Source organism: Falco peregrinus, chromosome 2 (genome assembly GCF_023634155.1).
Source record: "Falco peregrinus isolate bFalPer1 chromosome 2, bFalPer1.pri, whole genome shotgun sequence".
Classification (NCBI taxonomy): domain Eukaryota; kingdom Metazoa; phylum Chordata; class Aves; order Falconiformes; family Falconidae; genus Falco; species Falco peregrinus.
In genome coordinates this window covers 23682571-23696784 of record NC_073722.1, presented here as the reverse complement: position 1 = coordinate 23696784, position 14214 = coordinate 23682571, and the positions used below count along the sequence as shown (strand labels likewise).

General features: G+C 46.4%; 1 protein-coding gene across 1 annotated transcript in view; it reads left to right on the top strand.

The window, feature by feature from the left end:
- Window positions 1–443: 443 nt before the first annotated feature.
- FRAS1 (Fraser extracellular matrix complex subunit 1) overlaps window positions 444–14214 on the top strand; it is a 173614-nt gene continuing 159843 nt past the window's right edge. Inside the window, exons 1-2 of the mRNA XM_055795592.1 lie at window positions 444–679; window positions 4944–4975. Coding sequence (XP_055651567.1) covers window positions 613–679; window positions 4944–4975 — 99 coding nt within the window. The 5' untranslated portion in view covers window positions 444–612. The remainder of the gene's footprint in view (window positions 680–4943; window positions 4976–14214) is intronic.

The window sequence follows — 14214 nt, the reverse complement described above, 5'->3', positions numbered from 1 at the left end:
AGCGTGCCAAGAAGACAGCCCTTCCAGTGAACAGACCGTGCCCCTCGGATTTCTTAAACCCTGCCGGAAAAAAGCGAGACCCACACGTAACTGAAGCGAAGCTTCAGCCCCCTTTGAGACAGTGGTCTCCTCTCCAGCCCATCGGTTTGCCACCACCGGGGGGAAGCCGCCGGCCGCTGCCGGCGCTCCCGGGGCCAGCCCTGCGCTGTGCCCGGCCCGGCCGCCACCGGCACCGGCTGCGGGCTGCGCCTCGCCGGGGGGGTGGGGTGGGGGGGCGGAGGAGCGGCTGGGCCGCCCGGCTGGGTGCCGCCGGCCCCGCCGCTCGGCCGTGCCCCCCCGCAAGGTGCCGGGGAGGAGGGGGAAGGCGCTGCCCGAGGCGGGGCCGGGCGGGGCGGGGGGCGGGCGGGCTACGGCGCAGTTCGTGAGGGGCCGCTGCCGCTTTGTCTGCGGGGAAAGTTTGGCGGCGGGGCGGGGGCCCAGGCGCTGTCCCGGCACCTGCCGAGGGGGCGGCGGGGCCACCCCGCGTCTGCCCGCGGCCGCCCGGCGCGGCGTCTCTGCCTCCCTCCGCTCCCCCTGCAGCCGCCGGAGGCGGGGGGGCAGCGCGGCGGGGCCATGGGCGCCCCGGCAGCCGCCTGGGCGACGCTGTGGCTCCTCAGCGCGGCACTGGCCGCCGCCTCAGGTGAGTCGCTGCGCTGGGCCCCTGCCCCCGTCCCGCGGGCGGTCGGTGCCCGAGGAGAGGCTGAGCGTCCCCCGCTCCCGGCGGATTTGGGGGGGTCTTTCCTCCCTTCTTCTCCCCAGCCCGGGCGGGGGTCCGCCTCCCGCCCCCCGCCATTTTGGCGGCCTTTTCACAGGCGGGGCGAGGGGGGCCCGGGCGAAGCCCAGCCCGTGCCCGGCGCCTCCCGCCTCTGCCCCGGCCCTTCCCGCTGGCGGCGGGTGCCCGCAGGCGGCCGCGGGCTGGCGGGCGCTCCGTGCCGGCGGTGGGGCAGCGTGTCCCGCCTCGGGCAGGGCGGCCCGGCGGTGCCCCTCACGCTCGGCACCTTCTCCTGAGCGCGGGGGGGTGAGGCGGCGGCCCGGGACGGCAGCGACCCCTTTGATGAGCCGAGGGTGGGCTTATCCGTAAGGGCTCTTCGTGCGTGCCCAGAGCCACCGCAGCAGCCGGTGCCCGTGTGTGGGGCGGGCAGAGCTGGGTCAGGCAGCGGCGGGGCGGGGAGCAGGGCCGGCGGGCTCGGCCGTGGGGCGCGGACACGCCGTGCTGTGCCCTTGTCGCCTGCCGGCGGGGCGGCGGTGGCAGGAACTGCGGGGAGCGGGTGACAGTCACCCCCCCGCTCCCGGCCTTAGCGGGTGGCCGGCACCCCCCGCCCTTGGTTTTAGAGCGGGTGGTTGTCACCCACCTCTCATTGGTTTAGTGGGTGGCAGTCGCCCCCCGCTCCTGGTTTTTAGAGCAGGTGGCAGTCACCAGTCACCCCCTGCTCCTGGTTTTAGAGCGGGTGGCAGTCACCCCCTGCTCCTGGTTTTTGGAGAAGGGAGCCAAGATCATCTTTGGGGGCCTCTGTGGTGTGTGTGGATGTGGGTCTGAGAGCTCTGAGGGTGCCTTGGTGGGCATTGAGCACTGGTTTCTTCTGTCATTAAAAAAAGTATCTGGGACAGACTTCTAAAAAAGTGCAAGGTTATTATCTTAATGGTGCTGTCAGGCAGTAAAGTTACTGATGTTTCAAGTTTGGGAGTGTAGTGTGGCTGTGTTGGTGCTCGGAGGTTGTTTTCCAGCTTTTCCTTTGACTATGTGACTGTAGGCTGTGGATTTCCAAAGTGGCAGGCTCCCCAAATGCCGCTCCCGCCGGAACACAAGTCCCACTTGCATTTGTTGTCTTAGTGAATAACAGTAATTAAAAATAGCTGAGTGTATGTGAGCTGAGGAGCTGCGAGATACAAATTTGGGATATTAACTTGTTGGGTAGTAATCCGAGAGCCTTAACTTTAAAAAAAAAAAAAACCACCAACACCTCCAGAAAGCCTCCACACCAGAAAACTGCCAAGCACCTGCTTCCACAATGCCAGACTCAGAAACACTGAGGCAAAAAGTTTGGGCATTTTTTTCCCAAGCTTCTTCAGTATGTGAAAGGCAATTAAGATCATTTGAGAAGAACCTTTCAGGTGAGTTTTGCAAACAGGTGTTAATCACGCTGGTGACATGGAGTTACAAGCGAGGCAGGACACTATAACAAAGAGCGATGTCACTTAATGTGTGTGATGTCTCTGCTGGCTCACAGTTGGGGATAAAAAGTAGCTAGAAGGTATTTGTCACTAAGGATTTTCAATGTTGTGTAAAGATGGGTGGTATGCTAGTATCCCCCTTGGTGACTTGTGAGGGAGTGAAATATGTCTTTGCTTTAAAGGAGAGAAAGAATCAGATGCTCGGTGTTTGCTTTCTAGTCCCACATGGCCTGGTGTGAGCCTCTCTACAGAGTGCAGCAGGGTCTGTGGAGCTGAGAGAGAAGTTTTCGAAGGTCTCTCACTCCTGCTGTTGCCTGCCTGGGCTATTTGAGGCAGCTGCTCTCTCCCTGCGGCCTTGGTCCTTATTCTGTGCTCTAGCCTGATAGCTGATGAGCTCTGTGGCACGTGGCTGCTCTTTCATGATGTGTTCATAGTGCCTGGCACAAAGGGCCCTAGATGTAATTACAGCCTCTTGAAGCCAAAGTAGGAAACGCTGGTGATTTTTTGTTGTTAATAGTTTTCCCCAGTCTCCTTCAGGTTTTCAAATCCTCACTGGGGGCTCTGAGTCCATATTTCACATTTTAGGGTGTCAAGCATTGTTACTTTATGTTGGTACTTTTAAGGAGCTATAGCTGTTAGTGTGCAAAAAAGAAAGGGCAGCCAGCCCTTTTTTAGGAGTAGAACAGTTGAGTTGTGCTGGTTTTAAGTAACTGGTATGAAGTTGGGTGTGGGTTTTTTTTTTTTCTTATGCCTTCCAACAGTATGTGACCTTGTGTTTGGTGCTGAATTTTGAGGTGTGGCTGGATGGCGAACCTTGAAATTATCCTCTCTTGCCTAAAGAAGAGTGTGGGGGAGGAGAGATGTGAGGGGCGGGAAGCTAAATGGTATTTGAAAATCAGTGGTTTATGATGAAGTCAAGGCATGGTTAAGTATTTGGGTCTTTTTTGTTTCTGTAAACACAGTTTTGCTATGCAGGTCAAGTGAATAAATGAACAGGTAATTGCTGGGAGTCTGAGCTGGGCTGAAGTAACTTGGCAGCACCATGAATGTGCAGAGCTCACTTCTCAAACGTTCAGCGGTTAGCCGTGGGGCGGTGGGGGTGGGTGGGTGGGTACTATGCGGGTGTGAGTGTGAAACCCGATATTTCAACATGTTAGTCCTCTTTGGTGCTTGGTCTGTGCATGTGATGGGTAGGGCTCCATTTGTTTACTGTCAATACCAGTGGAGAGCTATCTGCTAAATGTAAGAGAAACATCACTGGGCTCTTGTGGCTCATCTTCTTGGCTAGGGAAAATAATTCCTGATGGTACCTCTGCAGCCTCTTGTAGCTGAGCTGAGGATGGGCTCAAAGGAGGAGCTTTAGATTCGAAGCAGTGTAGCTCCAAGGTTTTCTCTACAAATTTGTCTAATCTGCATTTTATGGGAAACACCACTCTTTGACAAGGAAATTCTTAGTTCTCTTAGTGGTCTCTTGAGGCACCTTTTCCCACATTCTTTTCTCTTTTAACCTTTGAGTTTCTTGGGTTGCTTTGGATTTCACATTCTTGTCACATTTTTGGTAGACAGATGTGTGTAGTAGTTTGAGAATGGCTGTTTCCCAGAAAATCAATGAAAGAACTGTCATTCAACTTCTTCATGGTTTTGTTTTCTAACCTCTTATTTGATTTATTAAAATAGAATATAGAAAATATTCTTGAATGGGTGTCTATCTCTCTCACTTGCTTGGAGAACCCTTCTCCCAGCCGGCAGTGTTGGTGGTGAGGACTAGGAAGACCGAAGCAAGAGAGTCCCTTGTGCCTGTCATTAGATGAAGTGTGACCCGTTGCCCATGGAGAAGTGATTTAGGAGCAGGAATTCACACTGGCTCTTCTTGCCATGATTGCATTGCGTATAATCATGTGCTTATTTGTTTCTCCTATAAATGGTAAAAGGATTTATAGGAGCACAGAGAAGAGACTGCTCTTTAGCATGCAATTTAAATGGCGTGCATTTTTAAGGCCCATATGTTGCCATTGAATAGCTGTGGCTTCCCTTTGAGTGAGTGCTCAGGCAGTTATTCAGTTACAGTTCTGAGCTTCGTCTTGTGTGTACGTTGTGAGAATTCCCATCTTTTTGGGCACAGCCTTTGTGACAGTGGAGGGAGGGAACATATGCCCCTTGCACGAGTGGCACCAAATGTCTTAATTTCTCATCCATCTGCGAGAGTGTGAGTGGGAATGGGTTGTGATACTAACCTGTCCAAAAGTGGGTGGTTATTTGTGATGGTGCAGTCACAGGTTAGCGTCTGCCCCTGTTTTACTACTTTGCATTCTCCCGTTCTCTTTGACTATTGTCTGTGCCTTTGACTTCCATATGAGAGAGATTGGGCAACTTCTTGCAATTATAACGCTGTGGTGCTTCATCAGTGGTTTGGTGAGGTGCTGCAGAGGCATGTGCTAACCCCTTCTTGAAGATCAGCTGCATTATTTTGGCAGATCTACCCTTTTGTCTCTGCTTTGTTTGTGCCACTCTTCAAGTTTTTGAGTCCATCTTTGCCAGAGTCCCTGATGCTGCAGTCTGAAGGTTACCCAGAGGTTGTCCTGCTGCATCAAAACTGCATTTTTTTTTTGTGGCTGGCAAGTGCATGGTGAGACGTGGCTGCTCAGAGCTGCTCATATTGTTGTGTAGCAGGTTCACTGGGGAGTGTGCTGGTGTTACTCGCTTCTAATCTATTTTATTTTTTTGTCCCACAGGTACCTGTGTCTACCAAGGCTTGTTGTATGAGGTAGGTAAGCTTGAATGTGTTACGCTGGGGAAGCGTTTGAGAAGGTGCTGTTGAACTTGACTCTTATTCCTGGTTTTTGTCACTCCTGCAACTGGAATGGCTGATCTTGCAGCAGGTTGCAGAGCTGTGAGCCTTCAGCCTGCTGGAAAACAGCAGCAAAAGAAAGATACTGCTCTCAGAGAGGTTAGCAATTCTCCAGCCCTTTAAACCCAACCACTCACCTTCCCAGCACAGCTCTGCCTGCTTCTAATTGGGGCTCCTTCGTCCAGCATGTGAAAGGATGTGAGAGATTTCAAGGTTCTTAGTAGCCATATGAATCATAAACATGCGATCCTAGGCAGGATCGAGATTGTTTTGTAAAATGTCACTGTAATGCCAGGGTATGTTCTGTGGGTATTAATATTAATGACAACCATTTAACATCTTTTCCTCTCAGCTGATTATGGTGAGTACTGTGTGAGTACTGACTCTTCTTTATAGACCCAAAGTATTTTCTTTTACGGTCCTCCCCTTTGCGTGTACATAATCCATGAATAACTTTGTACAAGAATCACAGTTTTTAACAATTCATAAACAGCATTTTGCTCTGTAACATTTGTCTGCCTTGCTTTGGTACTCTGTGCTGAAAGGAAACAGCTGAGAAACTTTACATTTTTGGAGTGCTTCTGTACCTGCCTCTGCTCCCACAGCAGACTTGCTCAGGGATTTGTTACCATAGGCTGGGAGGCAGCATGCAGCAGCTGTCGGGGAAAGCCTGAGTTTTTATTTCCCTTAGAGCTCTCCAGCAAAGCTGGATCTGCGCTGTGTGTGTGTGACACATGACCACTGGGTATCTTAGAAATAACTGATGGCAGGTGGTTCCTTTGGCCTTCCAACACAGACTCAAGGCCTTGGAAGTTTTTCTGCTCCAAGAAGGGAATGTCAGGGTGATTGCTGGAGGTGAATGTTTTTGGTGGGTGGCTTGGGAGGAAGTGGAAGCAGGATAAATGTGGTTTGCTCCTCTTAATAATGCACTGCGGAGCATCAGTGTCTTAACAGCAGTTGGAAAGTTTGTCTGGATTCCAACTTCAGTAAACTGTATGGCAGGTCGCTTTCTGCTGAGCATCGCAGCTCAGTAAGGGCAGCATCAGAGCTGAAGGGTTAGCAGGCGAGGGGTTTCATCTGTCACTGATTACAACTGGCATGCCAGTCACAGATTATTTTTTTTTTTTTCTTTTTCGTTTTGCCTTTTGTGTTTCCTTGATGTTCTGATGTTGTGTTTTTTTGGTCTGCTCTTTCTTTCACTGTTGATGTGTTTGAAGTGCTAGTGCATGTCTCCGTAATATCTTGCTGTAGGATTTGTACATAAAGACTCTGGGATATTCTAGGTTAGATGCTTCCTGTTTAAAGAACTGGCTCACAGTGTCCTTGACTTTGTCTTTATCTCTGTATTTAGTAGGATTATTATATGTTTATTAATAAACAACTTCTGTAACTGTAGTGGTTTTCATTAGCTGTCGAACAAGAGGATTGCCCAGCAGTAAAATGCAGAGCAGACATAAAACTGGTGTGAGTATACAGTTGGCATTTATAATCAAGCAAAACTTGAACAATTCAAGCTTGTCATTCTTGGACCAAGGACCTATACTGTCTCCTTGTCGCTGTCATGTCTGAAGATGTGCCTGCCTTCCTGTCTGAGTGACGTTTGCTGCAGGAACAGGCCTTTGCTTGCTTTTCCATGAGTATTTTGATATTTCTTCCATTTCATGTGCACTAATGTAACAACTGTTGATTACTGTTTGGGACTGAATATAGATCAAAGGAGAGGCTTTGTGGCTTCAGCTAGCAATCTCGGAACAGGTACTAAATCCACATTGTTTTTGACTTGGATGGGGAAAATATCACATGCAGTGCACCAAGCCCGCAGGCTAGGTTTGTCTTCCTCTAGTGCTGCTTCACAGGCTTCTTTGGGTGACTGTTTTCCCTGAGAAAGCAGGAACTGCTCAAGCAACCATGGGAATTACAGATGGAAAAGAACCTTTAATAGGACTTGCCTCATTCCCTGGTTTGTGTCGCTCCCAACAGCAGTATTGGAGTTGACTTTAAGTGTGGTAGAAATCAAACGCTAAGGATAGCGTATGAGTGATTTTAAGGCAGTTAGTACTTGCAGGTTTCTGGCATGTAGCTGTGATAGAGCTGCAGAGCTTGTCTTGCCTTCCCAAAAAGCTGCTGTCTCGGAAAGGTCAGTTTTGAAGTAAAAGATGACAAGAAGAGCAATCCTGCCACTGCCATCATTTCAGTTCCAGCAGTTTCCCTGGCTTCAGAGTGAACGTTGTATTCAAAAAATAGGAAATCTGAAGACCTGTATGTGAGACAGTTGCTCTGTTTATTAAACTTAGTGCTTGTAAAGCATCGCTGCAGCTGTCTGAAATGGAGATTAGGAGCTATTGCCTCGTGGCTTTGCTGGTATAATTGTGTTTATTGGAACTGAGAGGAAAGGTCTTTCTGAATCACTGGTTTGGGATTCTGGCGGTGCAAGCTGAAATGTCGTATCTGTTACACTGTTACCTTAATGAACACTCCCCCCCTGCCCCGTTATCCCAGGTCACGAGAAAAGTAAAAGCCTGTTTTGCCTGTAATCTATGTCTGTCTGTTGCTGTTTAATCTCTCCTAAGACTGGTGAGAGCTATGTTCACAGGCCTTTTTGCTGGGGCTGGTGAGAATTTTGTGGAGTCAGTGTTGTGCTCAGGATGGCGGTACAAGGCAGTTCTGCCAGTTCTTGCAGCTGGACTTGCTGGGAGCTCCAAGTGGGTCACTTAGTGGAAATGTCTCAGTGGGTACGTTTTGAGCTGGTCGGTGTGTAATCTGCTGCATGTATCTCTCGCTGTCTGTCTTTCTGAAGCAGATATGCTTGCATTAACACAGACAGAATAATCTATGGAATGGGACAAAAATGGCACTCCCGTGACAAGTTCAGTCCTGTTCCATTGGATTAGTGTACCTGCTTGGTAGCGTGAATGAAACAGTCTTTACTACAGCAGAGAAGAGCTTTGATCTGTTGGTTCCCCAAACTGTTGCCCAGCCTCCAAATGTCGTTGGTCTTGGACTTGAGCTTTTCATATTGCTGCTGGGTGTTTTTTTGTTTTTTTTTTATTGACTTTTAAATTTTGTAGACCAGGAGAGAGGCAAGAAGCTGGGCAGGGGAAACAGAGAGGGACAGATGGATAATTATTTCTTCAGTAGATATCAAAGCCCCTTGTGCATGCAGCAGCTGCAGAATGAGCCTTTGTACCTTGATTATAGTACCAAGAGGAGGAAGCTAGTGGTAACATGGAACAGTCCCAGGTTTTATAAGTGAGTGTGAGGAGTATTGGTATTATCAGCTAAACCAAAAGGAACATGTAAAGCACAGCTTCAAGCTGTGGCTTGACAAAATTGAACTGTGAGATGGTGTGGGGAAGGGATTTCATTCAGCTATTTTTTTTTTTTTAGCAGTCTTTCCCTTAGCATTGTGCCAGAGCAGTATGTGACTGATCTGCCTCGTGTGGCCGAGTTGGATGGGGTGACAGGAGTAGACCTGAGTGACTTTGCCCATACCTGAGGTGCTCCCTATGCTGGTCGTGTGAGGTGGGCTGTGATCTGAGAAGCTGGTGTGTGGGGAGAGGCTGTGTCCCAGCCTGGGCTGTGCGCTGCGGGTGGGAGCTCTGGCTCAGCTCGCCGTGCTGGTCTTCTCTGCTGTCGGCTGCGTGGTGGCTTACGCTGCGTTTTACAGGTCTGGGTCCCTGATTTATGTCACAGATGGGTGTGACAGCAGGATTTGGCTGTGGGATTTCTCTCTAGCCATGTGCCCAGAGGGGAGCAGAGAAGCAGGCTGGGGGACAACTTTATGGTTTTAGCTTTTGTATATGACTTTGGAAAGTTACTCGTAAAAGAACGTGTTTGATGAAGAAATGCCAGTGACAGGACAAATGTGTGAGCGAAGGATGTCATCTCTATACAATCTGTTCCAGAGGAGGATTGTGCCTTCTGGGTGTGTTTGCTTACAAACTCTTTGCTTGCTGAAAAGAGCTTTTCCAAATGACAAGAAGGCATTGGGCCAAACACTGCAGCCTCACCTGATGGCTCCTGCCTGGAGTGGCAGCATCCCAGTATGCCTGTGGCACCAACAGAGCTGTTGACAACCTCCAAGAGAAATCCCTACAAGCTCTTTTTTGGTGTTAAACTATGGTCAGAAACACTGTTTCTTTTCAGTGTCTCCTGTTACTCAGGGTTTTTCTTGGTGTTCCCTGTCCAAGTAGGTGAGCTGTTACTGGGTTATTGTAGGAATGCCATTTGGTGCAGAAGTCTCTGAAGTCACTTGAAAAATCTTTGGTGCGTAAGTCAAAAATTTTAAGTGTAGCGAATGCAAGCACTGCAAAGTTGGTTGAGTTGTTAACGCTGCAAAAGTTCTGCATCTTGCTTGCTTGACTTAGCTGCTTGTATGCCAAGGGTCAGCTTGTGCTCATGTGTTTCCTCAGAGGAAAAACACATCTCTGTTTGGTTTCCAACTGTGCTGAGGAGGTTCATGTTCCTCCCTCTGTATTCAGCTTTGAGGGAGTCTTCGGATCCATACAATAGGCACAGCCGCTTTCTTAGCAAAGAAGAAAACACACGTTATTATTATATTTTTTTCTTAGGTGGAGGGTAGCATAGGTGGGAATGAGCAGACCTTTGTGCTGCAGTGAAAGTAGGTTTGTGTGGGAGGTATTGATCAAACCCATGTGGGCATCTTTATGCCAGCTGGCTTGTGCCAAGAAGTGTTTACATACAGTCCTGGGAGAAGAGGGGAAGCATGGGGCTGTGAATTAAGGTGGGAGCTGTTTTAAATGGAAAGTGTGACTTGATAAATGACACTTTGTGTTTGGTAGGTGCTGCAATAAGGAAGAACATTTCCAGCTGAGCAATCTCCAGTGAATTTTTAATTTGTCTGTGTTAAAACATGGATGTTGTCTGTTGCAACAGTTGCTGGTAATGCATGTGAGGAGGAATTTCTGGACTGGCAAATCTCTTTGGAAGTTTCATGAAACACATATGGGGCTTTTTTAACACTACAAAGCACCAAACAAACCAAGCAGCTTTTCTTGAAAAGATTTTTTTTTAATCTTGGAGTTTAAGTGAAAATTATGAACAGAATAATAAGCCCTAACTTAATCCACAGTAAATGCTACTGTACTTGTGCTTCTTCCAAATGTTTTGCTTCCTTTTTTTGTTTTGAAACTGCCTGAAAAAGCATTCAAGTTAATTAAAATGCTTAGTTGACTTGAACATCCTAAAAGAAGAAACTTTGGGTTTAGCAGTCAGTCAAAAGAGTAACATGCCTTCTCCAGAAAAGGAGAAAAAATTTATAGGTCTTGAGATAGTTCAGTTTTTCATATTCTTTAATTCTGCTCTGCAGTCAGTCATGGTAGAGGTCAGAAAATAATAAAAAGAAAAAAATAATCACATGCTGACAGAACTATTGTATCAATACAACTTCCATGCGCTCTATTAGATCATCAACTTAATGTATGCATTAGCTGTAATTTTTTATAAATACTTGCAAGGAGCTGGACTGACAGGGGAGAACACCAGCAAAAGATAAGGAGATAAAATGGTGGAGGCATGGAGCTGTGTTATGCTACAGATACCTGCTTGCTCAGCTTGAGATGTTTTTTACGTATTTGCCTTTGGCTTATTTAGTTCATTTCAGTGACAAGTGTAATCACAGTGGAGAAACAAAGTGCTAGTTTCAAGTTCTGTGTCTGAAGGAGAAAAGTGCATGGAAATATTGATGCTATTGTGACAACAAAACAGTTTGAAATATCTGACATGACTGACTGCATTAACATGTTCTTGTTCAATAAAAAGTATCCCTTTAAATCTTCTGATAAACTTGATAACACCTTTCAGTTACATGTGTGCATTTTGTTGTCAGGCAAAAAGAAAGCTGATTTTATGCTTTTTAAATCGGATTTCTGTTTTCATCTGTAGTTTGTGCTGAGTCAGAAATAGGAGGGGAAATATAATAAATACAAAATGCTTTTGGTTGTGGGTTTGGTTTTTTTCCAAATCTTAAATCTCACACTCTAGATAGCTTGTATTCTGAATAAATTTAGTTATTATTTATAATAAATGTTAGCAGGTGCAGAGCCCCTACTGGTTGGGAGATGTTCCAAATTAGCAATAGAAAATGAGCTTCACTTTAATATGTTTAGAAGGATAACGAGTTACTACTGAAAAATGAGATCAGAATCGAATAGTTCAGTTGAAGGTTTTGCTTGCTAATTTTTGTAATGGTCAAAATGGCTTTGTAGTTTGGTTTTGGGCATGGGTGGTTGTTTTTTTTTTGTGTGTGTTTTTTTTTTTTTTTTAAATAATGTAATTTAAATGCCACTATTTAGCCTGGGGGTACATCCTCAGCTCCACCAGGGAACAAACCTATAAATTTCTGTTTATAATATGCGTATAACACTTGGTAGCTATAAACTCTAGTTTACAGCAGCATGAATCTCCTTTCTGTAATGTTCAAATGAACATTTTACAGAACACTGTTATATTACCCAGTTTGCTGCAGGGGTTCCTCTTCGAGCAGCATGCACTCTGCACTCTTGATTTGCTCTTTTGCGGTCTCCCACATTGATATGATTAGTAGGGAGGTAATGAGTTATTTGTGTTGGAGGCTTGCAATGTCGAGGTCGCTTTTTCCTGCTGTTGCAGGGTGGATCTATTCTTGTAGACATGAGTTGACTAATATCCTATATGTGATAATTTTTATTTATTGAACAGATAAAATCCGATGCCATGACTCTCCCAGGACTTCAAAAAGTAGTGATGGAAGGACTGGGGGTGTTTGGTGCAGCGGGAGCCTGATTGTGCTGTAGTGTTGTGCAGTCTTTTAACCTGTTTAGAGCAACCACATAACGCTGAATAATTGTTTTATGCGGTGTGTAGGGCTTGATATCCAACTTATCCTTGCTTTGTGTGGCTATGAATAGAAGTGCAAGGTGATGGAAAGTAGACATCTCAATTTACGTGACCGGTATGCAGTTAATGTTTATTAATATAATAATGAGCTGCTTCTCATGTAGAAATCCCTTCTGCTTGTGGGTTTTGGAAAGCTGAGATCAACTGAACATCAAAAATAAAGACAAAAGTTTTTTGAATAAAGCATGTGCTGCATGTGTGTTCCTTCTTTGTGTTCCTTGAAAATAACAGTATAATATAGAGGAATGGGGGTAGGCTCTTCATTTCGCAGTACCAGGTAAAACAAGCTTAGCTGTAAGATGGTTATTCCCCTGAGGATATAGTGAATTTTTGTCTCTTAATCAGTAAAGAGGTGTTTTTGTGGACCAAGGCACACATTTTAATATGTAATTATTACTGTTTTATATGTTAGTATTCTCATACAGAAGACTTCTAAATGTGATTATTATTTTTTTTGTCTGAGAAAATGAACTCTCATTTTATAAGGAAACACAACACTGGTTAGTGTAGCAGAGAATTGGTATGTTCTAGAATTACATTTATTTTGTTTTGTAGCAACTTGAAACTTGTTCTGAATACTAAATAACACATAAATGAAAACTGGAACCTACTCATGTTAGTTGTATATCTCAGTATAAGGGGTTCGATGTAGCACATACAATCAGTACAGTTTGCATATCAGTGGGTTTTTTAGTTCCTTTTTCACTTTCATCTCTTAAAAGAATTCCTGTGGAGATCTAACAACCTTACACAACTATCAGCTCTATTAAACACTTCTGTAATGAGGAAATGTTGAGAGTCAGGTGTTAAAATCTCTTAAAAACCCAGAAGGATCTACTTAAACTATACCCCTACCCTACTGTAAACAGGCGAATTCCAGTTTAGTTGGAAAACTATGGCCCTGACCCAGAGCTCTCCAGCAGCTCTGTAAGCTGTTGCCTTTCGTGGGTTTTCATGTTTCAGGAGTGCTGTGAGGGTATTCGCACATCAGAGCTGAACTGTGCCTTTGCCTGTGGAAGGGTAAAAGCTGCTGCTCTTACTTGCTGTGTCTGTGTTTCCATGAAGAAAGCAGCAATGGACACAAGTTGCAACTGAAGGGCTGTTCATAATACGAAAGACAAATTCATACAACCCCAACTTTGTTCAACAGCTGCCTGTATGTTGCCCTGCGATGGATGCAGAAGTAGATAAATACAGGGAAGGGGCAGAGCATGGCTAGGCTCCCCTGACTGTGGGGCCAGGCACTTTTCTCCCATGGCTTGGACCTCTTGTTGGTCTTGCAGAAGCAGCGTCTTTTGGTTCCCGCAGCCCCTGTGTCTGGGAGCAGCAAGCTGCATCTGTAGGGCACCCTTTTGTTTTTTCCAGGCACTGTTCTCTGAGAGTAGCCTTGTCCCTCTTCATGGGATATCTAAGCAGTGCTGAGGCAGGCTTTTCTCCATCGAGCACTGTGCCTTAATGTTTAACCTGATCCAACTGAAGCACGAAGCTGGTGGCTTTGCTTACCCTGAGATGATTGTTCTGCCATACTTGCCCAAGACAGGTATTTAACTGCTCGCTCCACAATGGGCTGCAAACTGTGTGAATGGGATCTCATGTGCTGGCAGTCCAGAGCCCAGCGGTGAAGTCATGGTCCACCTCTGTTGTCTGTGTGTGTTTAAGAACAGCCTTTGGCCTCTGGTTTGAAGCTGTGGGCTGCTTTTTCTAAACATTCAGGCACATGCGGTGCTTGTGGCAAAAAGATTTTTGGCAAAAAGTAACTCGTTACTTTAGAGAGCGCAAAAGAAACATGGACAAATTCATAAACTAAGAGGCAATTCTGCGGGTTTTGGGGCTTTGGAGCTTTAATCAGACTCTAGGCTGTCCACAATGAATTTCTGCAGCCTGTGGGTTTTTTTCCATGAAGGTGTGAATGCCTTCTGGCTGTAGTATTCTGCTTCAGGGGTCTTTCCTCTTCATCCCCTGTCCTGGCTGGTGAAAGACTCACACTTTAATCTTCGCTGTGTTGTGGGAGGTGATCTGGCATCAGCCTTGTTTGGAGATCAGGGTCTTTACAAGAGCTGCCCTGTTCCACATTTTCCATTTCAGTGATCTTCCTGGCTGGTAGCTGTTCATCCACAAATGCTGACTTAAGTAGATGATTAACATTTAATAACACAGTTATAGGAGCTATATGCCAGAGCCTTGGCAGGCAATGTCGGATTTCTCATGGATTCATTCATGAGGACAACAATTACCCAGCATTTATAAATTCCACAAGT